At 32.9% G+C, this 25,466-nt stretch overlaps 2 protein-coding genes and 1 pseudogene across 3 annotated transcripts; 2 read left to right on the forward strand and 1 right to left on the reverse strand.

Annotated features, from left to right (window-relative positions):
• The first annotated feature begins 2,426 nt into the window (after positions 1 to 2,426).
• On the forward strand, positions 2,427 to 11,913 carry LOC150033280 (uncharacterized; annotated as a pseudogene).
• A 2,764-nt stretch (positions 11,914 to 14,677) lies between these two features.
• LOC120088753 (NAC domain-containing protein 73-like) lies at positions 14,678 to 17,534 on the forward strand. Of its 2 annotated transcripts, none has more exons than XM_039046190.2 (3): positions 14,678 to 14,957; positions 15,065 to 15,260; positions 16,887 to 17,534. In XM_039046190.2, the coding sequence occupies exons 1-3, from the start codon at positions 14,850 to 14,852 to the stop codon at positions 17,459 to 17,461; spliced, it is 879 nt and encodes a 292-aa protein (XP_038902118.1). In that variant the 5' UTR covers positions 14,678 to 14,849; the 3' UTR covers positions 17,462 to 17,534. The 2 variants fall into 2 exon arrangements, with proteins under 2 accessions (XP_038902118.1, XP_090162391.1); XM_090306265.1 differs by having other exon boundaries at positions 14,682 to 14,957; positions 16,884 to 17,534.
• Positions 17,535 to 19,858: 2,324 nt separating this feature from the next.
• On the reverse strand, positions 19,859 to 20,752 carry LOC120088512 (S-adenosyl-L-methionine-dependent methyltransferases superfamily protein). Its single transcript, XM_039045878.2, has one exon. It carries the CDS (start codon positions 20,709 to 20,711, stop codon positions 20,031 to 20,033), a length of 681 nt encoding a protein of 226 aa, XP_038901806.1. The 5' UTR covers positions 20,712 to 20,752; the 3' UTR covers positions 19,859 to 20,030.
• Positions 20,753 to 25,466: the final 4,714 nt, after the last annotated feature.

Below are 25,466 nucleotides of genomic sequence, written 5' to 3' on the forward strand. Positions count from 1 at the left end.
TTCAATTCTCACTTTCAATTCTTAATTATTGTGATTTATTTCGTGGTTCTTCATTGTTTTTGGTTGCACAGGTGAAATCGATCTTTTCTCCTATTTTACTCTTAATTATTTTTCTTCTTTTCGAAATTCTATATACTATTGAGAATGATTACTGTATATACTCATACTTGAGTTACAATTATTGATTCATATCATTGTGATTGATTTCGTGCTTTGTCCTCGTTCTTGGTTGCACTTGCACTAGTGAAATTGATATGTTTCTCCTGTTCTATTCTTAATTATTTTTCTTCATTTCGAAATTATATATAGTATCGAGACATGATTCCTGTATATAAGCTTATTTGTGTTTACAGTTCTACTTCATCTTGTTGCAATTGATTTCGTGGTTCTTCCTCCGCTGTCTTCTCCATCATCTCTTCCGCCGTCTCCTCCACTCTATTTGTTCCACCTTTTCCTCAAATCTTCGCGCTATTCGTTCTGCTGCTAAGCTTCGTTTCGTTTGCTCTGTTCCAGCTCCGCCGAGCCATTCCATCACTTTCAGGCCTAAGCTCCGATCTCCGCTCTTAGGTTCGCAAGCAGCTTTGCCGAGATATTTCATCACTTTCAGGTTCGCAAGCAGCTCTTACATTCTCAACCATTCTTAGTTTTATTCATGTCACAGAAAATCGATCTAAATTGCATCTAGTTTATGAAAGGTTTATATTCTCAAATACAAATGCTTACCAGAATGTTCTTTTGTGATATTTTCTCTGTGAACTGTAATGGAGATTTCTATTTTAGTAGACGTATGCTTTTATGATTGTATGGATCAGAATGTTGAAGAAAGTAATGTTGGATGCATGCGTTTGTAAGGTTGTAAGGTGGGAAGGCAACCACAAAATGAGAAGGTTGGACGCATGATTGGCCGAAGTATTGGCAAGAGGCGTTGCTAAGAGTTGCTCATGCGTTGGATATGCGTGAGCAAGAGCAAAGAAAGCGAAATGTTGAGCACAATGCGCTGGGTAGACGATTGTGTAACAAATGAGCAGAGCTACACAATGAGGTAGACGATCGTCTAGTAAGTGAGCGGCACTACACGATGAGGTAGGCAATCGTGTAGGTGGGCGTTGGACGATTGTGTAGCAATGCGAGGAGCTAAACGATGAGGTAGGCGATTGTATAGCAATGTGCGGAGCTAAGTGATGCACTAGACGATCGTGAAGATATACGTGGCGTTAAACGATGAAGAGTGACGCGCTAGATGATCGGGCTATACGATAGGCAAAGTACTGCATGATCAGTGAAAGCGCTAGATGATAAGCGTAGAAGTTGGACGATAATGCTAGACAATAGATGTGTTGTGCTAAACGATGAGCAGACGCGCTACACGATAGGCAGAATACTAAGCGATGGATGTTGGGCGATAGACGTAGGCACTGGGTGATGACGTTAAGGGATAGGCGGATACGTTAGACGATAAGGCGTCAGCACTAAACGATGGAGGTAAACGATGGGTGCGGTAGCTAAACAATAGGCTATGTGCGAGATCGTTGAGAGCGAGATCGTTTACTAAACGATTGAGCTACATGATGAGCCGCTGGAGTTAAGTGATAGATGCAGGAACTAAATGATGGGGCGGGGTGTGACATGTTAGGATTGTGAAACCAATGGCTATCATCTTTTTGTTTCTGGATGGAAGTAAAATCTGAATGAATGCTTTCTCCTGTGACTCTTTCTTTTCACTATCTTTTGTTTGAACTCTTATTCTATTTTTCAAACGGCTTAATGATAATCGATTAAATGGACCAATCTCGAGGAACTTACTGGAATTACAAGTCTTAAACTTCTGTAAGTCTTTGTATAATTTCATTGTTGTGTATTAGTTCATTTAGGTGATATACATCCCTGGTTGAAGTTTTATGCCATGTCATGTGATTGATTTATGATGGATTGTGTCTCCTTTGTTTCAAGGATGTCTCAAGCAATGACTTATGTAGAACAATACCAACCAGTGGACCATTGAGCACATACCTTTAAACAAGTAGGTTTCTGAATATTTTAAACTAAAAACACAATGAAAAATCATGATCAATACTTATATTATTTAAACTACTTTTAAATACATTATTTACTTTTCTTTTATTGTCATTCTCTCCCTTTATTCTTTGAATAGTAAATTAGTTTAAAGTAATAATTTGGTTCAGGTAATCTCACACTTTTTAGAAAGAAGTGTATAACATGGATAGAAGTTGGATGCAAATTGGAAATCGAGTATTGCAAGAATATAGAAATGGAGTTAGAAGTTTTTTGGATTTTGCATTTATGCATGCAATGACTAGTCAAATATCTTGTCCATGTAAAAGATGCAATAATGCATAATTAAGACTCGAGATGATGTTGAAGCAGATTTAATGTTTGGAATAGTTCCAAGTTACACTAGATAGACAATGCATGGTGAAGAAAGTTTTACTTATGAAGTAGGAGAAAATGATAATGACACTGATGATGAAGATGTTTGTGAAATACTAGAGGATCATTTTAGTGCTTTTAACACGAATAATTGGATTGGTAAAGGAGAATCAAATAAGCATGGGTATGATGAAGAACCTAATAAGAATGCTTCTCAGTTTTATAAATTGTTGAATGATGCAGAAAAAGAGCTTTATCCTGGGTGTAAAAAATATTCTAAGTTGTCTTTCATTATGAAGTTGTTTCATCTAAAGTCTTTTGGAAGTTAGAGTAATAAATCATTTACTTTACTACTTGAGTTACTAAAAGATGCATTTCCAAAAGGTACTGTTCTACCTAATAATTACTATGAGACAAGAAAAATCCTTCAAGATTTAGGGCTTCATTACTCGAAGATACATGAATGCTCTAATAATTACCAACTATATTGGAAGGAAAATGTGAAAGCTGATGAATGTTTAGTTTGTGGAGTATCTAGGTGGAAGCCAAATGAAATAAATAAAAAGAAGATTCCATAAAAATTTTTGCGATATTTTCCTCTAACTCTAAGATTAAAAAGATTATACATGTCAAGAAAGACTGCATCAAGTATGACCTGACATTTGAATGGACGAGTAGATGATGGAGTTCTTAGGCATCCTGCTGACACTATTGCTTGGAAAACACTTGATGAATCATATAGTTTATTTGCTTCAGAGCCTCGAAATGTTCGACTTGGATTGGCTAGTGATGGATTTAATCCATTTGGAAATATGAGTCTATCTTATAGTGTCTGGCCTGTCATTCTTATCCCATATAATTTGCCACCATGGATGTGTATGAAAGAGCCTTATTTCATGTTATCATTACTCATTCCTGGACCTAAAGGCCCTGGTAATGATATTGACATCTTTTTACAACTGTTAATTGATGAACTGAAGTTCTTATGGGATGTAGGGGTTGAAACTTATGATGCTTCACTAAAACAAAATTTTAACATGCGTGCTACATTATTATGGACAGTTAATGATTTTCCAGCATATGAAAACTTATCTGGTTGGAATACAAGAGGTATTTTAGCTTGTCCTTCATGTAATTTTGATACTCAGTCACTTTATTTAAAAAAAATAGCGGAAAGATGTGCTACATCACTAGAAGAAATTCGGGCTTTAATGTCAGTTGAAAACTAACATTAAAGATAGTATTATTAAAGTCCTTTAATGACAGTTTCCTTTAATATCGGTTTTAGCTTCAATAACACCAATAACACAGCCTTCATTGTTGATTGCAACTGACATTAAAGGTCTTTAATATCGATTGCAACCGATATTGAAGGTCTTTAATATCAGTTACAATCGACATTAAAAGTCTTTAGTGATTAAAGGTCTTTAATGTCGGTTGCAACCAACATTAAAGCTTATTTTTTTTAATTCTTAACCGACATTGAAGCCCGAATATGTTCATTTTTTTAAAATTTCATTGTTGAATCCATTTTTTTGGTCAAATCAGTTAAAAATGACATTACATGTCTCATGTTGGGTCAGGAAATGTCCATCATTGTTTTATATTAAAAAGTATAAAAAAATTTGCATGGGGAGCCCATCAATATTTGTCTTTCACTTATGAATTTATCCACAAAAAAGAATCAATATTTCCAATCTATTACATATACTCATCAATATTTGTCTTTCATCTATGAATTTATCCACCAAAATTTGCAAAACAATACCAGAACTAGACTTTCATAGAATACAGCTTACACCAAAGCCATTATTTTTCTCATTCACAAATATCAATTAGTACTAATTCCATGAATAAACAAGAATTACAATACCAGAATCACAATACCATGAATATAGCTTCCAATAATAAACAGATCATGTCTTCCACCTATGAATTTATCCATAAACAATAATCACAATACCAGAACTAGACTTTCATAGAATACTTATACCTAGCCATCATTTCTCTTATTCACAAATATCAATTAGTACTAATTCCATGAATAAACAAGAATCACAATACCAGAATCACAATATCATGAATACAGTTTCCAATAATAAACAGATCATGTCTTCCACCTATGAATTTATCCACAAACAAGAATCACAATACCAAAACCAGACTTTCATAGAATACTTACACCAAGCCATCATTTCTCTCATTCACAAATATCATATTAGTACTAATTCCATTCACAAAGATTATTCTAAACTAGCATTTACATTCATTCTAAGCTAACATTTACATTCTTTTGAGACAAAAAACAAGAATTACATCCTTACACAAATCGGCCAACAAATATCATATTATCGGATTTTCCACTAAAATAGTTATTGTATGCAGCCTCAAACATTCCAATTGTGTCATCAACATCAACATCATCCTCATCAACTTCGTCTCTTTCACTAGTATACACATTTTCATTGTTTCTCTTAATCGGTAATGATTCACCGTAAAAAATCCATGTCTGATAACTTTGATCTATACCATTAAAAAATAAGTGTTCTCTTATTTTGTTCACATCTAGAGTCTTTGCATTAACACACTTCAAACATGGACAACTCATGACATTCAGTATATTTGAATGTTCTAGACCATTTTTAATAAACACCTCGACTCTTAAACCATACTCAGCTGACATTCTATTCATTTTCATCCATGACTTATCCATGATTGTAAAATATGCAACTTAATCTACAAAAAGAAAAAAACAATAACAAGGGAAAATTTAAAAGCATAAAATTATGATTGTAAAATATGCAACATCAACAAATTTAGAACAACTAGACTTTTAAGATAAGCATCTTATAAATATTACCTTGTCCTTGTTATTAATGTTGTTATGAAGTCCTTTTTGTGTTCTGTGCACCTTTTCCACTTGTTAACCTTCTTAAAACACGTCCAATGCAATCTTCCTATCTTCCTTCCAAATCCCCAAGAATCAAAATTTAGCCTTACACGTCAAACTTGAACCTAACAAATGAAAAACTTCACTCAAAATCAAGTATTGAATCAAAACAAATATCAATCCAAATAAATATCACAAGAAATTGTGTCCTTAGACTGTATTTTGTATGAGTCAATATCAAGGATTCAGATCCTATCGATGAAAAGAAAAGCCAAAAAACAAAATTCCAGGGTTATTCTGAATAATAAAGTAAGAAGTTATGTTCAGAGAATACAAGTAATATCCAACTAAAAGCAACAAATGTTTAAATCTAAATATGCAGTTGAACAAGCAAACTCAAAGGCTAAAAACGTACTTAACTAACAATCCAAAGTTTGCACTCTTTAATTTCAAGAGAATTAATCATAGAGAAAACGAGATAATGAAACCAATATCCAATTAGTTCACACATCTATTAAGTAAAATAAAAGAGGCATACCAATTAGGAGCTACATTGATAACTGCTGCATAATACATCACCTCATTTTTCATGTTTTATGAAAAGGAAAAAGAAAAAGAAACTTTCATCTTTCTTACTTGTTTGGCCCTTTCAATCTCTAGAAGCTCACACTTGATAATGACTCACAAAAACCAAACAAAGATTTAGAGTCTGCTAAATTCAAGCCTCGATATCATCAGAGTTCTCCATCATTTAGCAAAAGGAATCAAAATGATCCTACTAGTTTTGAACCATCTTATCTATAAGAACCATTAACATAATAGAATTAAGCCAATACAAACTCAAATAAATAAAACCAAGGCTTCCCAATGAGGTGGAGGAGAATCCAATTCTCAACACACCGCCGGCTTGACACTGAAAAAGTGTATGGAGAGAGAGAAAGAATTGGATGTCAATTTATAGATTTGATTTAGTGGTTTGCAGAACATCCCAATAGGAGAGGATTAAACCAAAAAGTAAACTAACATGAAAGGAGAGAAGAAGAAGTACAAACAAGAAACAATTACAACTTAGAAGTAAAATCTTGAATATGTCTCAATGACCAGAGGGCTTAATCTATAAGTTTGGGAGATGTCATTTCCTCAAGTGGGCAAGCTAAAAATGACTTCAATTATCAACCCTAACCATCCAACAATCTCACACTCTCTCTACTAAAACTATTGGGTTTTATTCAGTCAGGCATTATCACAAACAACAATTGAGAAGTCAAATTAATGCCATTAACATAATCTATAGAAATTGCGAATTTATATAAGAAAAAGTAAAATGTACATCATCTGTTGAGTAATTAACATTCCTAATAAAATTTTCCCTTCCCCTTTGGTTCTATCCTTGAAAAACTGTAGTAACTAAAATCAAATGAACAAAATGTCATCAACATAAAAAACTCATTTTACAAGCTAAACGATGAATTCAAAAGAAATTTGCTTACAAACATGTATATAGTTTACATTATATCGAATTTTTCACTTTCTACTTTTATCATTTGAAATCAAAGATTATTCAGAATAACCCTATAAATGGTTTTGTGAAAGAATGTGTATGGAAAGGAAAAAAGAAATCAAGCAGCAAAAATTAGGGGAATTGAAAAACTAATGAAAATCAACAAAAACATCAAAATTCCAACACTGCTCAAACTTAACTCATTCAACGTTGGAGACTACGAGGTCTACAATCCTCATTCACGTCGACAGCTTGAAGGAGATCAATATAGACGAAAGAGAAGTTGCAAATGAACAGAGGTTTAAATAATCACCTCTCATGGAAGAGAAGGAGATTGACGGGCACCGGCACGACGTGAAGGAGATCGATGGACATGGGCAAGCGATAGCGTGAAGGAGATCAACAGCGGGAAGAAGATCGACGAACACGGGCGAGCGACGGCATGAAGGAGATCGACGGTGTAAAGGAGATTGACGGCGTGAAGGAGGGTGAAGGACGGGCATGAACGAGATAGGGTTTGGGAGTAAGAGATCGAGAAGAAGCCGGCGATATAGGGTTTTATTATTTAATAAAATAAGAAAAAAAAACATTACACCTTTAATATTAGTTTTAAACCGAAATTAAAGCCCATCTTCAATGTCGGTTTAAAACCGACATTAAAGATCCATTTTTTTTAAACCGACATTATACATCCGATTTCAATTTTTCCAACCGAGCTCGAATTTCTTCTAGTGCATGGATCATCGTCGTTTCTTACCCATAGAACATGAATGGAGACTACAACGAGAGTTGTTTGATGGGTATATTGAAGAAAACCTACCTCCTAAGAATTTGTCTTGAAGTGATATACTTGAACAAGTGAACCAATTTGGAGAACATGTATTTGGCAATAGTGTGAAAAAGAGAAAACGTTCTAAAGATTGGCTAAAGAAAAGCATATTCTTTGAGCTACTTTATTGGAGCACTTTATTACTGTGATACAATTTAGATGTCATGCATATTGAAAAAAATGTTTGTGAAAACGTAATCAGTACATTATTGAATATTAAAGGGAGGTAAAGATAATTTGAAGTCTCGTCTTGATCTTGAAGAAATGGATATAAGAAAGGAATTGCATCCAATACAAGAAGAAAACAAATTATACTTACCTGCTTCATGTTGTACATTGTCATTAGATGAAAGAAATGCATTTTGTGAGTATTTGAAGAAATTAAAAGTTCTAGATGGATTCTCTTCTACGGTTGGAAGGTGTGTCGATCTAAAGTCATGACTATCATATTATTATGGAATTTGGTCTTAAAAGTCATGACTATCATATTATTATGGAATTTGGTCTTAAAAGTCATGACTATCATATTATTATGGAATATTTGCTTCCATATGCACTTCAAGGGTTGATGAGAAAGGAAGTTCGAGATTGATTAAACTGAGCAATTTTTTAAAGATCTTGTGCTCAAAAGTGGTTAAAGTGGACGATATAAATCTTCTTGATGTTGAAATAGAAAAACTACTCTGTAAAATGAAAATGATGTTTCCTCCGTCGTTCTTTAATATAATGGTGCATTTATTAATCCATTTACCAAATGAGGTTAGAGTTGGTGGACCAGTTCAGTATAGGTGGATGTACCCATTTGAAAGGTATTTAAGTAAGTTAAAAGCTTATGTACGAAATTGAGCTCATCTTAAAGGTTCTATTGCAAAAGGTTATATCAGCAATGAATGTGTAATGTTCTGCACTAGATATTTTCACACCATAGAAACTAAGTTCAACAAAAAGAGAAGAAATGAAGATAATGATCATAATTCTTATGAAGGAATATCTATCTTTAAACTAGTTGGTCGTCCTATGGGACCAGTCAAACAAATAAGAAGGCTAACGATACAAGAGTGGAGACAAGCTCATCTCTATATTTTAAAGAATTGTGATGATGTCCTCCCATATATTAGGTATGTAAAAGTTTTCTTATTGATAATTTTTTTTAAATATTTTTAAATAGAATCTAAAGTAACTTTTTAATTTTTTTAGTGAGCACATACAAGGATTACAACATCTTGATCCTAGAAACGCACGAAAAAAGCATGATAAAGAGTTTGTAGAATGGTTTGAAGATCATGTAAGTGAGAAAAGACAACAGTTATGATATTTATTCATCTATACAATTTCTATTCATTTTAAAATTTGATACTATTTTCTATGTAGGTTACTAAATTATATATTGATGGAAGCAACAAAGTTGACAAACAGTTATTAGATTTATCTCGATGTCCATCACAAGAAGTAACATGCTACAAAGGGTACATTATTAATGGATTTAGATTTCGTATCAAGGATGGTGATGATTTAAGAAAAACACAAAATAGTGGGATAGTAGTGAAAAGAACTGATGATCAAGAGTACTTTGGTGTATTGCATGATATTATTGAATTGCAATATATGGGTGGAAACAAGGTCATTTTGTTTAAAGGAAAATGGTGGAATATCAACAGTCTTGGTAAATGAATTAGAATTGATGATCATAGACTACTAGTGTGAATATAATGTACACATTGGCTACAAATGAGCCATTTGTATTAGCATGCCAATCTGAACGAGTTTTTTACCTTGATGATAGAAGAAACCCGATTTGGTATTTTGTGTTAAAATTTGATCCAAGAGATTATTACAATATCCCTTTGATCATAGATGAAGATTGTCAAGAAGAAGATGACGAAGAAAACGTAAATAGAGCAATTTAATTCTTAATTTTTTTGTCTATCGTTTATGTTAGGTAATCTCTTTTTAACTTTATAATATATGATCTCTTATTTCTTAAACTAATATTTAATTTTTATTATGTTATTTATCTAACTTGTTTATTTCCAACAAATTCATTAATTGTGTGAAGGATGAGAAAAAGTAAAAAGCAGATTCAACAACAATAAAAGTATAGATAGTCACGAGCATACTACAATTGCATCTACATCTAACCAAATAGTTGAAGATCAACAATCTTCAACAAAATCTAAAGTTGGTTTAGAAGCTTCATCATCGTTTACGGGAGAAATTAGATCAACTACTAGTCATGAACAATTTCTTAATAGAGCTAACATGGTTTTTATAATATATATTATTTGTTTTTGATTTGTTAGTAACTTACTTTCTTTTCTTTCTTTTTACTTTAGAATCTTCTTTTAGAGTAAGAGAAGTACGTGATCCCACATGTAATCTCAAACTAGTTAAACTACCTCATGGGATTAGATTTGAAGTATAATGGAGGAAGATCGACCCGTTGGAGATAATGTTGATATCTTTAAAAGTCAATGCACTATCTTAGCTAGACAAGTCAACTTTACTCTTTTACAAGTAAAAAGTTGGAGAGATATTGATACAACAACAAAAAGGAAACTATTTGAGCTTACATTGGTATGTGAAAAAATAATAATTTTTTTCCTTTAATTTACTTCCTACATAATTAGATTACAACTACCATTTTTTTTTTTTACAGGAACGATTTAAAGTTGAAGGTCATGAGGCTTTAGTATTGCTTCAAATTCACCGATCTTGTAATAATTGGAGAGACGGTTTAAAGAAAAAATGGTTGTACAAATATGATACAGTTGCAGAAGCTTTAGTAAATATTCCACTAGGAGTTACAAGAGAAGATGCAGAATATCTTTCAAAGTTGTAGAAGTCAACTGAATATTAGATTGTATTCTAATATCTTTTTCATGTACATAAAAAAAATTGTACTTATTGTTTTTTTTTATTGATGCTCATACTCTACTTTTGAAATACAGGAGATGTGTGAAAGAAACCAAAAGAACCATTCTAAATTGAATGTATATCACACATGTGGTTCACAAAGTATACAACAAAGAGTTGAAAAAGTGGTAATTAGATAAAAATTACATAAACTTCTTTTAATTTAGTCAAATTATCTAATATATAATATTTTCACTTAAATAAGTTCGAGTCACTAACGAAGAACCGAGTCAAATTAGAATTTGGGAGCTAACTCACTTGAGCAATAATGGATTGGCTGTGAATGAAACTACATAGGAGAAAATAGTAAGTACAAAATAATGGATAGATATGATGTTATTGGTTAGAGTTTGAGTAAAGGTCATTAGTTTATCATCTTTGTTGCTCTGTTCTAGAAATGATTGATTTAAAGAAGTCTCTAGCTTATCCCCTCAGAATTCTTAGACTATTTTCTGATGAGCTATAGAACATATCTTGTTCAAGCAAAGTCTTATTTATAGAAAACTCATATCATTGTCCTATGATATTTAACATTGTGAAGTATGAATATTTCAAGCTAGTAGTTTCCAAGTTTTCAACTTGTAGACTAAACAAAAATTAGAGTGTAGAGGTTAGGAATTAGATCAAACTGATGCAGTGTCATTTTAGAGTTCAAGATTAGGAATTAGATCAAACTGATGCAGTCCAAGATATTTCTATATTGTAGAGGTTTAAAACTTCTCCAAGATCTTATTTGTTTTACTTCTTTCCCTTTTTTTTCACTACTTCTTAGGAAAATTGTTCGTTATTTTATTTTTTGGTTTCAATTTTTCTTATGCTCTTCCACAAAATCTAACACTCCATAGATTTTCGATGCAATTTGGATCAATATAAGGAAAGAAATGAAAATGGAATTCCTAGAATTTGGTGAATCTGAAATGGGTTTCAATCAATTTGAAATAAAGATCCAGTCCTCAGGACAAAAAAACATGCTTATTTCAACATAACCAAAGAGTGTGTTATAAAAAGAAGTCTCATCTTTTCAGGATTGACTTCTAAACATGTCCCTAGAACTTTTAATGCAAAATGGTAGCCACATCCTTTACCTAACAAAGACATGTGTTTGTTTGTTGTAAACATTTGAATTTATATGGTGTTAGTTTTGAATTATAATATGTGAATTTGTATTTGTAGTTGGAACTTAAATCAAATGCTTCTCAAGTGATTGATAGTACACTTGACATGAACGAGGATGAGATTTTCGTACGAGTATTTGGACCGGAGAAACACGGACGTGTTTGTGGTTATGGAGTAGGTGTTACTCCTTCTAAGTTATTTGGATCATCGTCTATTATACGCGATCTTGAGTGTCGTCTTAATGAGTCTGAACAACGACTTCAAGAATCTGAATGACAAAGAAAAAAATCTAAACAACAAATAAAAGAATCTGAACAACAAAGAAAGGTTGAGGTAGAAGCACTTAGGCGTCAAATAAGCGAATTAGAAAATCGTTTTGAAGATAGATTTCAAAAAATGATGGCAGAAATGTGTAAAAAATTTGTTTCTAATTGATCAATTATAGTTTGATGTTATAGAATTTCGATAGCCTTTTAGTGTACTTTTATGACATATAAGTTTACTTCTATCCATGTCATTGTCTATTTTTTCTATTCTATTCTTATACTTTGTAATTCATGGTACTACATGTAGATGAATTAGTAAAAACAACCTTCCGAGATTTGTCAATAAATGTGCTAAAAGGTTTTGTAAAAGAATTTTCGAATGATATACAATTGTTGATAAATAAGTTTTTATGAAGGTTTTAAAATTTTTGAAAATAACATGATAAGCCTTTAAAAATAATGAAAACCTTCGAAAAAGACTACTTGATAATAGATAATTATCGATAAATAATTTCACAATTATCGAAGATATATAACCTTTGAAAAATAATAATTTTCAAAAGTTAATCGATCTTTGAAAAATAATACTTTTCGAAAGTTAATAAACCTTTGAAAAGTTTTTTTAATGGGATCTATTTCGACACTTTTCAAAGGTTGAGATAACTTTTGAAAAAAAAAATGTATTGAAGGTTTATTAAATATTTTTTTCGAAGATTTTGACCTTCGAAAAAGATCAATTTTCTTGTAGCGGTAGTAAGTTTTTCAACTTTCCAATTTGAATTTTAGATGTAATTCTCGGAGACTTTTGTTGTTTCATTTGCCTCTTGAGGGGGATTATCTCTTTTTCAAAAGAAAAAAAAAACCCCAAGAATTGTCTACAATTTTAAAAAATTAAATAAAAACAAAACATGATACTATACCAACAATTGATTGAATTTTTGTTTGTTTTCTTTTATTTGTATCGAGATCATGATATACCAACGATTGATTGGATTTTTTTATTAAATTAAATTTAAATATATGTTATCTTAATCAAATGATTCTGTTCCTTGAAAGTTGTTCAGGTGAACGTAAATTTATTCAAATTGATTATTATTATTTTATTTTATTGAGAAAACAAATTGAAATTGAAGTAATTAAGAATAGTATTAAAAAAAGAAAAAAAAAAAAGAAAAAAAGGAAGAACGAACCAGTTTAATGTATCCACTCGTGACTCGTTTTCTAATACATGCTAAATAATACATTAGAGAAGCTGCTCATATAATAAGATATGGCTATAACTACATATTTTTATTAATGTATTTTATTTTATTTCTTTATTAATGAATTTTATAGTTTAAACTAAAATAACGTATATAATTCATAAAAAAGGATAATGTTCTGAAAAGAAAAGTATACAAAACGCTAAAATATCACTTTCATTAATATTCTTAAGAGAATTGAAAACAAGAAATCAATATTCTTTTATCAATAATCGTAAATAATTTTGGGAATAATTTTGCAATTAAACTAAAAACAAAAAGATGAAATAGGCAACTTTTATGAAAGAACATATAGATGTAAACATTGGAAGATCGCTGTAGGCCAAAGTAAAAAATGTAATATCAGATGTAAATCAAAATTGGAATTAGAAATATGACATTATGTTATAGCACAATAAGCATGTGGCTTTGTTTAATTTTACTTTTAAAAATTTGTAGAATGAAGAAAAAAATAAGGTTGAAATCTTATTTGGGTTTCTAAGCATATTTTATTTTCATTTTTTTGAGTTCTATTTTAATTTCTAAACTTTCAAATGGTCTATTACCTAAACTTTCAATTAATTCATTCTATTTTAATTATTGAAATAAATATTTATTCAGTCCCTAATTTTTTTGAAAAAAGATATTTTTGGTTTTGTTTTTATTTTAATTTTAAGAAACTAATGAGGTAGGTCAAGTACGTGCATATGTTAACCTTTCCAATCCAAATTAAGTTAAAAACAAAACATTAATTAATCAAACAAAAGGGTAACATAGCAAGACCAAAATAATTATTATCTAAAAAGTTCAAAAACTAAATTATTAGAAGAAAATATGAAAAAAAATAGAACAAAATATGAAAGTTTAGAGACTAAAATAAAGCTGAAAAGTACGACCGACTTTGATCTTCGTCGATCCTTCAAACTAAATGTATACGAAGCGGATATATGACATGATTTGCATACAAAACAAAGCAAAAAATTGACTTGAGAAATGCGATAAAGAAGTGGATTAAAATTGTGGGTTTAAAATGTATCAAAATCAGTAGCTAAGGTAGCAAGTTCAAAGTTGTTTGTTTGGTTCCTTCAACGTTATGTGTTGAAAATACTGTCGTGATCGTTGTTGGTTTTTATGTATGTGATCGTGGAAGTTGGTTGGCAGTTACATTGCAAGCCAAGGAGTGTACAAACAATCATACCATAATTAAATTACCCTTTCACATCATATTATATAAAAAATACACCACAAATTTCCCTTTTCTTTTCTTTTTTCCCCTCTATTTTTTTTTTTTATAAACACTCAACAAGCTTTATCTATACTCCATAGTGACATCAGAACTGATTTTTTTTTTTTATAAAAAAAAACCCTCTTTTTCTCTCTCTCTCTCTCAAATTAGGTAGCCTCCTCTCCACTCAATTCTTTCTTCTCATAAAAATAAAATAAATTACCTTTATTCAGTTCCCAAAAAAAAAAAAAAGAAAAAAAAAAAGTTACCCTAGAACTGCATTTATTCTCATCAAAGTCTCTTCTTCTGCACATATACATTTCACCAAACTTGAGATCAAAGAAACCTTTTTTTTATATTATTATTTTCCTTACTTAACCTCCATTTCTATATCTTCAATCCCTCTCTCTTTTTTCACACACACAAATGTTCTAACATTAGAGCTGAAATTTCAGGTCCAGGAGAACACAAAGGGAACAAATGACACAATTTGTGGACAAAAACAATAATTTTACAGTTCAGGAAACAAGTAGAAATTCAAGTTTTTCTTGTCCTTCTTGCGGCCACCAAATCAAAAGCCAAGACAAGGTTTTTTTTTTGTTTTTTTTTATTTTTTTTGGATTGTTTAGGGTTTAATTATATTAATGTCAATGTATATAATATATATATGTGTGTGGTGATAATTTTTAAAATAGGGTGGAATTCATACATTGCCGGGTTTGCCTGCGGGTGTGAAATTTGACCCGACGGATCAAGAGCTTCTTCAACATTTAGAGGGAAAAGTTGGGTGTGATGCTCACAAGCTTTTTCTCCATCCTTTGATTGATGAATTCATTCCCACAATTCAATGGGAACAAGGAATTTGCTATACACATCCCCAAAAATTGCCAGGTCAATTTCTATTTATTATTATCATAATTATTATTTTATAGTTACATCTATGCTGGATGAATTTCAATTGATGATGCCCGTTTCGTAGCTATTTGGTTTTTAGAAATGTAGTTTATAAAGGCTACTTTTATCTTATAAGTTTCTATCTTTTGTTGTCTATTTTCTTGTACAAATGTTTTCAAAAATCAAACTAAGTTTTAAAAATTTGGAAAGAAAGTTTTCGAAAGGTTTTTTTTTTTTTTTTTTAAGATTTAATTAGCTTGCAATCCTTTTAAGATTTATTTTTTAAGAGAAAATTTATGTTGATAGCTAACCTTTTTGTTCAAGGCAAACAGACCGATCAATAAATGTAGGATGAATTTGTTTGATGCAAAGAAAACGTTCAAAATTATTTAAAACTCATGAATAATATGAAAAGTGATGGCAAACGTTCAAAATTATTTAAAACTCATGAATAATATGAATAATATAAATTTATTTGTTTAAGGCAAACAGACCTATCAACTCGCAATTTATGTTGAAACTTATTTATTTTATTTATTTATTATTTTGGCAAGGGAGATTTTAAGAGTTTAAAGCTTGGGAGACAAAGTTGATACTCTAAACAAATTATATATATATAAAGGCAGAATAATGTGAGCAGTTGGTTTCAATATTGTCTCTTTTTTGAAGTTTCAATTTCACACTTATCCATGATGAGAGGTTGAGGATGTAGTTTTTGGTTGGGTGTTTCCCGTTTTCTTTCGTCTAAAAAAATCACATTAAAATGTTTAAAGAAAATTCTAATGAAAATTGCTATGGAATGGTTGGAAAATAGGGTTGTCTTTGAATATAAAAAAAAATAACCAAAATATTTAAGAATATAACAATATGTCACTATCTTTCATTGATAGATACTGATAGACTACTAGCATCTATCATTGATAGATACTGATAGATGTCTATCAATATTTGTAAGTGTCTATTATTGATAAATTGTGATATTTTGTTATAGTTGAAAATATTTTGAGCAGTTTTGTTATTTAAAAAAATTTCTATGAAAAATATTAGAAAATATGTGAGGTATAATCAAATCTTTATTATTTAGAATATGAAAAGACTGAAATATTCATTTTGAGTTTGGGGAAGATTCAAATATATCTAAATGAGTTTAGTCTAGTTTATGTTTTTTTTTTTTAATAATTTGTGGGGTGGAAAATGAGACCTCTAATCTCGAGACCAATTGTACAAGTTTTATATTAGCTCAATTATGTTCATTTTAATATATATTTAAATGAGTTGAGTTATATTCATGTATAACAAACTAAGACGTCTACTAAACTGATTGGTTTTGGAATACTTAATTCATCACTAAACTAGATGGCATACAGAATTTTCAGTGTGTTTTCCATGAAAATTAACCTTTCAGCTAACTTGAGCAAAAAAAAGTGCGCTTTATTTCTACACAAAAATCCCATCAATCATCATTCTTTTTTTTTTCTTTGGTTAGTACATAAAATTAGGTTGAAATTAAAATATCTGACCTCTCAGTTAGACTTATTTATACACAGATTGACCAAAAATTATATAATATAATATTCTCAATTACCATGTTGAATAAATGCATGCATGACACAATTGTAGCAGGAGTAAGAAAAGATGGACTGGTCAGACATTTCTTCCACCGGCCATCCAAAGCCTACACAACAGGAACAAGAAAAAGAAGAAAAGTCCATGCAGACGCGGACGACGCCGAGGGTGAGGGCGAGACCCGATGGCACAAAACGGGGAAGACGAGGCCAGTTCTCGTGGGGGGGAGAGTGAAAGGTTACAAGAAGATACTGGTCCTCTACACCAATTATGGGAAGCAAAAGAAGCCAGAGAAGACAAACTGGATAATGCACCAATACCATCTGGGAAGCAGTGAGGAAGAGAAAGATGGAGAGATTGTGGTCTCAAAAGTTTTCTACCAAACACAGCCTAGGCAATGTGGGAACTCACTCCAAAAAGAATCCATTTCTCTCAAGTTTATAGCACAAAAGAGTCATAATAATAATAGCAATAATAATAATCATCATGGAGTACATGACAACAATGTTGTTGATTTCTATAATCCTTCTTTCATATCTTTTGAGTCCAGTGATCAAAATAGATCATCAAGCAATAATTCCCATCTCATTGCCCCCTTTGCAGTCCATGATGGGTCTTCTGTTGTTTCATGATTATATTTCTAATTATCATTATTGTATGAATAAATTTGAGAAATCATAAGGGAACTGTGAATTAATATGTTTATTTGAGAGAACTAATCTATTAAAAAGCAAAGACACATGAAACCAATATTATTGTTTGAGATATAATACTTATTTTTAAGCTGGTTTTTTTCCCGACAAGGTATCTAACCAGACAACTGTAGAGAGGGGCTTCTTGTAAATTGTATTAACATTTTATGTTTTCCGCCAGCAAGCATGAAGACCATTAGAATCTCTTATGGACACAAAGATTCTGTCTGTCAGTTTTTTTTTTTTTAGTATCATTGTCGAGTACTCTCTTTATTCACACTATAATTTTTTTCATGATAATACACCAATCTCATTTAAAAAGAAAGATGACGTTGATGTGACAACTAAATGGAGGTACTACATATTTAAGATAGTATAGAAAATATTTCTTTGTCATGCACACGTGTACAAAAGATCATATTTTGCTTTCAACCTTGATAGCTAATGTTGATGCTTATTGTTGATCAAATATATATTGAAGCTTGAAAAGTTTAATATGAATTATTCAGACCATACTTACATATATGGTAATCATTTGATTGTTTATTTTTAGTTGTTTAAAGTTTAGTTTATTTCCTCTCAACTTTTAATAATAGTTCTCATCTTTGAAGTAAAAAAAAATTGAATTCTTGATAAAATTCTAAAACCAAAAACAAGTTTTTAAAAACTATGATCCGATTTGGTAACTATTTAATCCTCATTTGATAATCATTTCATTTTTTGTTTTTTTTTTTAAATTAAGTTTATTTCATTCTCATTTCTTACCATGATTTACATCTTTTTTTTAGTACAATAATTGAATTCTTAGTAAAATTCCAAAAACAAAAACAAATTTTTAAAAATACTTTTTTTTAATTTTTAAAATTTGACTTGATTTTTTAGACTATTAGTAAAAAGTATATTAACAAAGAAAAAAATTTAGAGGTGGAAGTAATATTTATAGGCTTAATTTAAAAAAAATAAAAACAAAAAACCAAATTATTACCAATCGGGACCTTAATTTTTGGTTTTTTGTTTTTGAAAATTAAGCTTATATACACTATTTCCACCCCAAATTTCTTCCCGATTTAAAACACCAAGCTAAAATTTGAATAATAATAATAAAAAAAAAAGAGTAGTTTTTAAAAACATGTTTAATTCAACCATTTTGTTTAGGAAAAAGATGTAAATCATTGTATGAAATGAGAAATAAGGCTTAATTTTCAAAAATAAAAAACAAAAAATGAAATGATTACTGATCGAAGCCTATATTGTCTTCAAAACTTGGTTTATTTTTATAAAACATTGATAGAAGGTGACAACAAGTGGATTAGACTTAATTTTCAAAAACTAAAAACTAAAAAAATCAAATAATTACCAAAAAAAAAAAAAAAAAAAAAAAAAAAAAAAAAAAAAAAAAAAAAGAAGAAGAAAGGAGAAATATACATTAAAATAAAGGATGAAGTTAAATGAAAGGTGCCATGAAAGATTTCTAATATCTTCACTCTCTCTCCCTGCTCAACAGAAAGGATGATTCTCTCCCATTGGAATAATCGTAAGCAAAGTCCAAATTATGAAAGGTGCTACCAAGGATTGCTCATTCTACAATATTTCTTCTCTCCATATGATTCCATCCAATTTTGTTCTCCGGAAATTTCAACTCACGTCGATAAAAGTTCAATTGAATAAGATGGATAACTAATAAAATCAGCAGTTTAACCATCACCAAACAGAGTATCAATTCTATTTGAAGCACAGCAGTTTAACCATCATCCGACAGTGTATTCTATTTGAAGCACATTATATAAGCAACACCTTGATCTCTTTGAAAAATGAGATGGACAACTAGTAAAAGCAGCAGTTCAACCATCAACCTGCAAACCGCAAAGTTCCTGAGTACGGCATCCCCAAAAGCCCTCCAAGGTAGAAGACAATGGAGATCGAACTTGCAGCAAACTCGATGACTTGGCTTCGGCCACAAAGATGACACACAAACAATACACAAATCCTAACTAAAGATGATCATGAACACAATCCAGATATAACACATCAGAGAATATGTAGAAAAGAGATTGCAACCACAAACGGCTATACTACAGGCAGCTTACATCCCAGCTGGTAATCGTAATCAAGAAATCTCTCACACCAAAGTTTGCCATGATGATTTAAGAGGTTTGGATCATAACTTCAAGACTAATAGTAATTAATATCAGAACCCTGCCACAGAAATGGCCAATTGAACTTCCCTGAAATTGGATCCTACTATATCTTGCAAAACCAAAGTGCCCATCTGACTTTTCCTAGCATGTTCAATTGTGATGAACGATGCGTGCACACAAAAAGCAAGAGACTTCGATATCACTATGTAAAATTTCAATAGACGAATTTCAGCAAGGAAAATCGCACAACACTTGCATATTCAACCCCAGAATCCAAAAGGGTGGTCGTATATTTAAAGGCCAACAAAAAGTATACATTAGCTTTAAGCTAAAGAATGAACAATGTAACAGATAAATTTTACTCATAGGAATCAACTCCCCAATGCCGTCTCGTTCTTCTTCCTCAGGACATAAACATCAGTCTCCTCGTAGGCAAATTCCGGGTGCAAATCCTGATGTGGGATCTTGTCAATTTGAAAAACCCTATCACAAATTTCCCAAAACAGCTTATCCGCTTCAGGGGACCTCAATTGGTATCCCAATAGAACGATGCCATTGTTCCCGATCAGCGTGTCCATGGTCGAAATAAGCGGCCCAACAGTTTCCTCAATGTAAACGACATCAGTGGCAATGACAATATCAAACGGCGGATTAAGGGCGGCGATTTGGGCGGGATTGTTCCAGTAAAGAACAGAGTGTTTTAGGGCTTTCTTAAGGACGGGCTTGTTCCGTTTGATGTTATGTTTGAGGGCCGGCATCACGGGAGATATGTCGGTAAGAAGTAAATCGGTGAGGCCGAGGAGGTAGAGGCCCATGCCGGCGGCGCCGCAGCCGCATCCGATCTCGATGGCGCGCTTACCTCGGAAATCGAGGAGAGAGGAGTAAGGGTTTTCGGTGGGGATAATTGAGGCCCATCGGTCGACGAATTTGACAAGGACAAGAGAACAGGGCCAGACGGAGGTGCCAACGTGCATTGAACCGTTGTCCTGCTGGAGCGAAAGGGCGACGGCGCCCACCGGGAGGTCTACTACCGGAGAATCTGTGAACTTCATGCCGGAATCGGAACTACCATAGGTCAGTGATGTAAAACCCTCTCTCTCGGGTGTTTTTTGTTTTAAGGTTATGGTCTGGGCTTCAGTTTCAATGGGCTTTGTTTCTTTGGATTTTGGGCTTTTGATTTGGTTGGTTCGATGGGCCTTGATCAAAGAAATGAGATAAACTAAGTGAAATTGTGTCAAATGACTAAACTTTAGATAAATTTTCAAAATGTCTCAAATAATTTTCTTTTCTTGAACTTACAAAAATACCCTTATTATAATTAATTATTATTGTTTTTTTAATTATGAAATTGAAATATTTGAATTTTCGAAATTGGCAAGAAAGGAAATTTTGATTTTTTTTTTTTTTTGTGTGAATTTCAATTATAAATATAAGGAAACGAAATTTTGTATCATTAATTGCATTCAATGAATGTAAATTTAAGGAAAGAAAATTCAAGTTTTTCATATTTTTATAAATCTTTATATCATTAATGGATTAATCATTAATTGCATTCCATTATTGTAAACGAATTCAGGTTTTTCATATTTTTATAAATCTTTATATCATTAATGGATTAATCATTAATTGCATTCCATTATTGTAAACGTTTGAGTTGCTAGAACAGAAACTGAGATCGACGACGTTGGGGAAGGGAGGGCGAGCGGAGATGGTGGGTTGAATAGAGATAGCACGGGAGATTGTGTGAGAGAAATAGGGTTGAAAGGATGTCGTTCATGCAGACGCTGCTGTGGGCTGAAAGGATGCGTCGCCCTGGGCTAAAAAGTCGCATTGTTAATTCGTGGGTTGTCAGTTGGAATTAATGAAGAAGACAATAGAGGCAGCTCAAGAGTTTTTCTCTCTATTACTGTGTATTTTCCACACTGATACAGAGGCACATAAATGGTACACTTATACAGCTAACCCTTTAGGGTTTTAGGCCACGAAAAAAGGGAAAAATAAAGAATAATTTTCCTAACAAATAACGGACAAGTGTCACTATTATACAGGTCATTGAAGGTGTTATAAAACAGAATTGATTGACTGAATCTTTTCTCTCCTTTTTTAATATATCCAATCGAGTTGGATTTTGTGACTTGGTAGGGCATTGCTTAGTTGTCTAATTCCTTTTATTTGATTAGTCCTTGCTGTATTCTTCTATTCTAACATCCCTCCTCAAACTCGTGGGGAGATCAATGACACCGAGTTTGCTTCGAAGGAGATGGAATTGGGATTGTGTCAACGGTTTCATCAGGCAATCAGCAATCTGATCCGAGGAAGGAATGTACCGAACTTCAAGATGGCCATTGACGACTTGGTCATGGACAAAGTGTACATCAAGCTCAATGTTCTTCATTCGAGCATGAAACACCAGGTTTGAAGCTAGAGCTCTAGCACTGATGTTGTCACACCATAGAATTGGTTTGTAGTTTGTTTGAATCTGTAGTTCACTCAACAGTTGTTTAAGCCAGATGATCTCAGCTGTGGTATGAGCAAGTGCTCGATATTCAGATTCTGTGTTGGATCTTGCAACCGTTGTTTTCTTTTTAGAGAACCAAGAGACCGAATTGTTGCCGACATACACACAATACGTTGCAATGGATTTTCTGTCATCAATATTAGAGGCCCAATCAGCATCCAAGTAAGCTGTAAGTTCTAAATCAGTGCTTGGTTGAAAGAAAAGACCATGATGTCTGGTGGCACTGACATAACGGAGTACCCGCTTAGTTGCTTGCCAATGAACATCCGTAGCTGCCTTCAAGAGCTGACCCAAGTGTTAACTATATATGCTATGTCTGGTCTTGTGTGTGTCAGGTATTGAAGGGCTCCGATGGTGCTTCTAAACAAGTAGGGGTCAGATAACGGTTGTCCATCAGTTAATAACAGGTGTTTAACTACTGTGCAGGGGGATGATGCTGGTTTAAGATCAGTGGGTCCAAGTTTGTGGAGTAAGTCTTCTACATACTTTTCTTGATTGAGGATGAAGCATGATTTAAGGTAGTGTACTTGATTGCCCAAAAAATAGGTGAGATGGCCAAGGTCCTTCAATGCAAACTTCCTGTCAAATAGGTTGATGAGTTGAGATATGACTTGAGGATTGCTGCCTGTTATTATTAGATAATCTACATACACCAGCAAAAATATGACAGCTTCCCGAGTGTGAAATATGAACAAAGAGTTGTTTGCCTTTGATGCTTTGAATCTCCAGCTGATTAAGGCACTTCCAAGTGTGTTGGTCCAAGCTCGAGGGGTTTGTTTTAAGCCATAAATTGCTTTGTTCAATTTGCACACATACTCCGGATGGTTAGTGCTAACATATCCAGTACTCTTTTAAATAATATCTGAGTTGGAGACTGTCCATGTAGTACAGGGGTGGGTAATTCATTGATCAGAATATTGGCATTAACAAACGCATCCCACCAATACAGATACGGCATGGAGGCTTGTGCTAAAAGAATGAGTCCCATTTCAACTAAGTGTCTATGCTTTCTTTATGCTCTTCCATTTTGAGCTGAAGTGTATGGACAGGAGTACCGACTTAGAATCCTTAAAGAGGAGCACAACTGATGAATCTTTTTAAACTCACTGCCATTGTTTGATTGAAACATTTTAACCGTGGTATCAAACTGATTTTTAATCACCTAAATGAAGTGTTGGAAGGCTGCAAGTGCATCAGACTTTTGCTTAAGAAGGTATGTCCAAAAAACCTACTATGATCATCTAAGAATGAAATGTAATAATGAAAGCCTGTTGTGGATTGTATTGGAGCTGGTCTCCATACATCAGAATGAATTAAGTTAAAGCTAACTTTAACCCTTGATTCAGATTGTGAGAAAGGAAGAGAGTGTGATTTGCCTAACTGACATGAGTCACAAAATAAGTATTTTTCATTAACTTTGATGGACTGTTTACACTGATCTAGTATTGATTTCAAAACTTTGGGGGAGGGATGACCTAATCTTCTATGCCACGGATCTGTTGACTCAATAACATTTACACTGATATTGGATAGGAAAAGTGATTTTGAGCCATTATTTTTGTCCAAGGATCTGGGGTTTTTTGACCTTTTATGCTTTGAAACATCATATGGTTGAACGGTTGTCTCCCTAAGCTGATAGAGGCCATCCTTAAGTGTGCCTTTCACCAGAGTGTTGCCCGAACGCTTGTCCTTTATCAAACAGCAAGTTCCATGAAATTCCATAAAGATATTATTATCTTGAGTTAGTTTAGAGATGCTTACTAGGTTCTTTGCAATAGATGGAACATAAAAAACATCTTCCAAACTAAGTACATACTGCCCAGATTTTAGACTTGAGTTACCTATAACAGAAATGCATAGATGATCACCATTACCAACTGTCACAAATTAGTACCTGAATAGTCGGTTGGATTGGCAATGTGAGTTGGATTTGCTGTGACATGATTAGTACCACCGCTATCAGCATACCAGTTGACATCAGCTGAGTTCTCAGTTGTAGCAGTGAACGGATTGTTGGAGTAGGAAGTCATGAAGGCTCATGGAGTGTTGTTGGGTGGTTGCTGATGTCTAGATCCCCTGCCTTGACTTACATTGGGTACATATTCCCTATTGAAACATTGATAACACACATTAGCTGAATGACCATATTTGGAACAGACCTGACATGTTGGGCGATTGCCTCTACCACGACCTCTGCTTCGATTTCCTCCTCCATTGTTGGAGTAATTAGGTTTAGAGTTGTTGTGTTGATACTTCACATTACCTTGACTAACATTGAGGTTAATAGGTTTGACAGTGCCACTCCTTTTACCAAAGGCTACATTTATTGACGGACTTCCTGCACAGGGAACAAAAGACTTGGCAGAGTTTTGATGCTCCAACCTTTTCTCAAAGGAGAGGAACTCAAATTGCATATCCAACCAGGATATGTCAGGCTTGCTTTGAATCACAACTACAACTGGATTATATTCTTCATCTAAACCAAGTAATACTTGTGAGATTAAGTTATGAGGTGATACCAGACTTCCTGCTTGAGCCAAATTGTCTTAGTGTAGTTTCATGAGCTTGAGGTATTCAGACATGGTTGAGTTCCCCTTGCGTGTTTGTTGAAACACTTGACGAAGATAATCCTCCTCAGCTCGTGATTGAACACCAAAGAGGGCATGGATTTCATCCCATAGAGCTTTGGCGTTCTCAAATCCCATGAGCTACATGACAACTTCTTGTGCCATTGAATTGTAGAGCCACCCTAACAGTAGCTGATTAGTTGTGATCTATGTCTCATAGAGAGGGTTCAACATCTGCTTACCTGTGGAGATTGATGCACTGTCAGAAGGATCGAAGACAGTGGTTCCTGCCTTATGAACAGACAGACTTTCAATGGGGAGGGACATGAACATGGGAGGGCAAACTTTTGTACCTGAGAGATGGCCTTCTAGTCGATACCCTCGAAGAATCGGCAATGCCAATGTTTTCCAAAGCATAAAATTCCCTCTTTTGAGCTTAGTACTTATGATTTAATTGAGAAGTTGGTTCAACGGTGGCGTGCTGAATTTGGTGGTTTCAGTCCCTGTAGTCGTCATCCTGGAGTGAGAGGCGTTGGCCATTTAAACGTTCTGATACCAAATTGGAATTAATGAAGAAGACAAGGGAGGTAGCTCAAGATTTTTTCTCCTATTACTGTGTATTTTCCACACTGATACAAAGGCACATAAATGGTGCACTTATAGAGCTAAACCCTTAGGGTTTTAGGCCACGAAAATGGGGGAAAAAATAAAGGATAATTTTC

Source organism: Benincasa hispida, chromosome 10 (assembly GCF_027475165.1).
Source record: "Benincasa hispida cultivar pf3 chromosome 10, pf3_genome.v1.1, whole genome shotgun sequence".
NCBI lineage: Eukaryota > Viridiplantae > Streptophyta > Magnoliopsida > Cucurbitales > Cucurbitaceae > Benincasa > Benincasa hispida.

What these genes read in the sequence shown, in the direction of transcription:
- LOC120088753 (XM_090306265.1), top strand. Translation starts at nt 14,850, where the DNA reads ATGACACAATTTGTGGACAAAAACAATAATTTTACAGTTCAGGAAACA. An exon ending in AAATCAAAAGCCAAGACAAG is followed by an intron (nt 14,958 to 15,064) that starts GTTTTTTTTTTG and finishes TTTTTAAAATAG; the next exon opens with GGTGGAATTCATACATTGCC. An exon ending in ACATCCCCAAAAATTGCCAG is followed by an intron (nt 15,261 to 16,883) that starts GTCAATTTCTAT and finishes ACACAATTGTAG; the next exon opens with CAGGAGTAAGAAAAGATGGA.
- LOC120088512 (XM_039045878.2), bottom strand. Translation starts at nt 20,711, where the DNA reads ATGAAGTTCACAGATTCTCCGGTAGTAGACCTCCCGGTGGGCGCCGTC.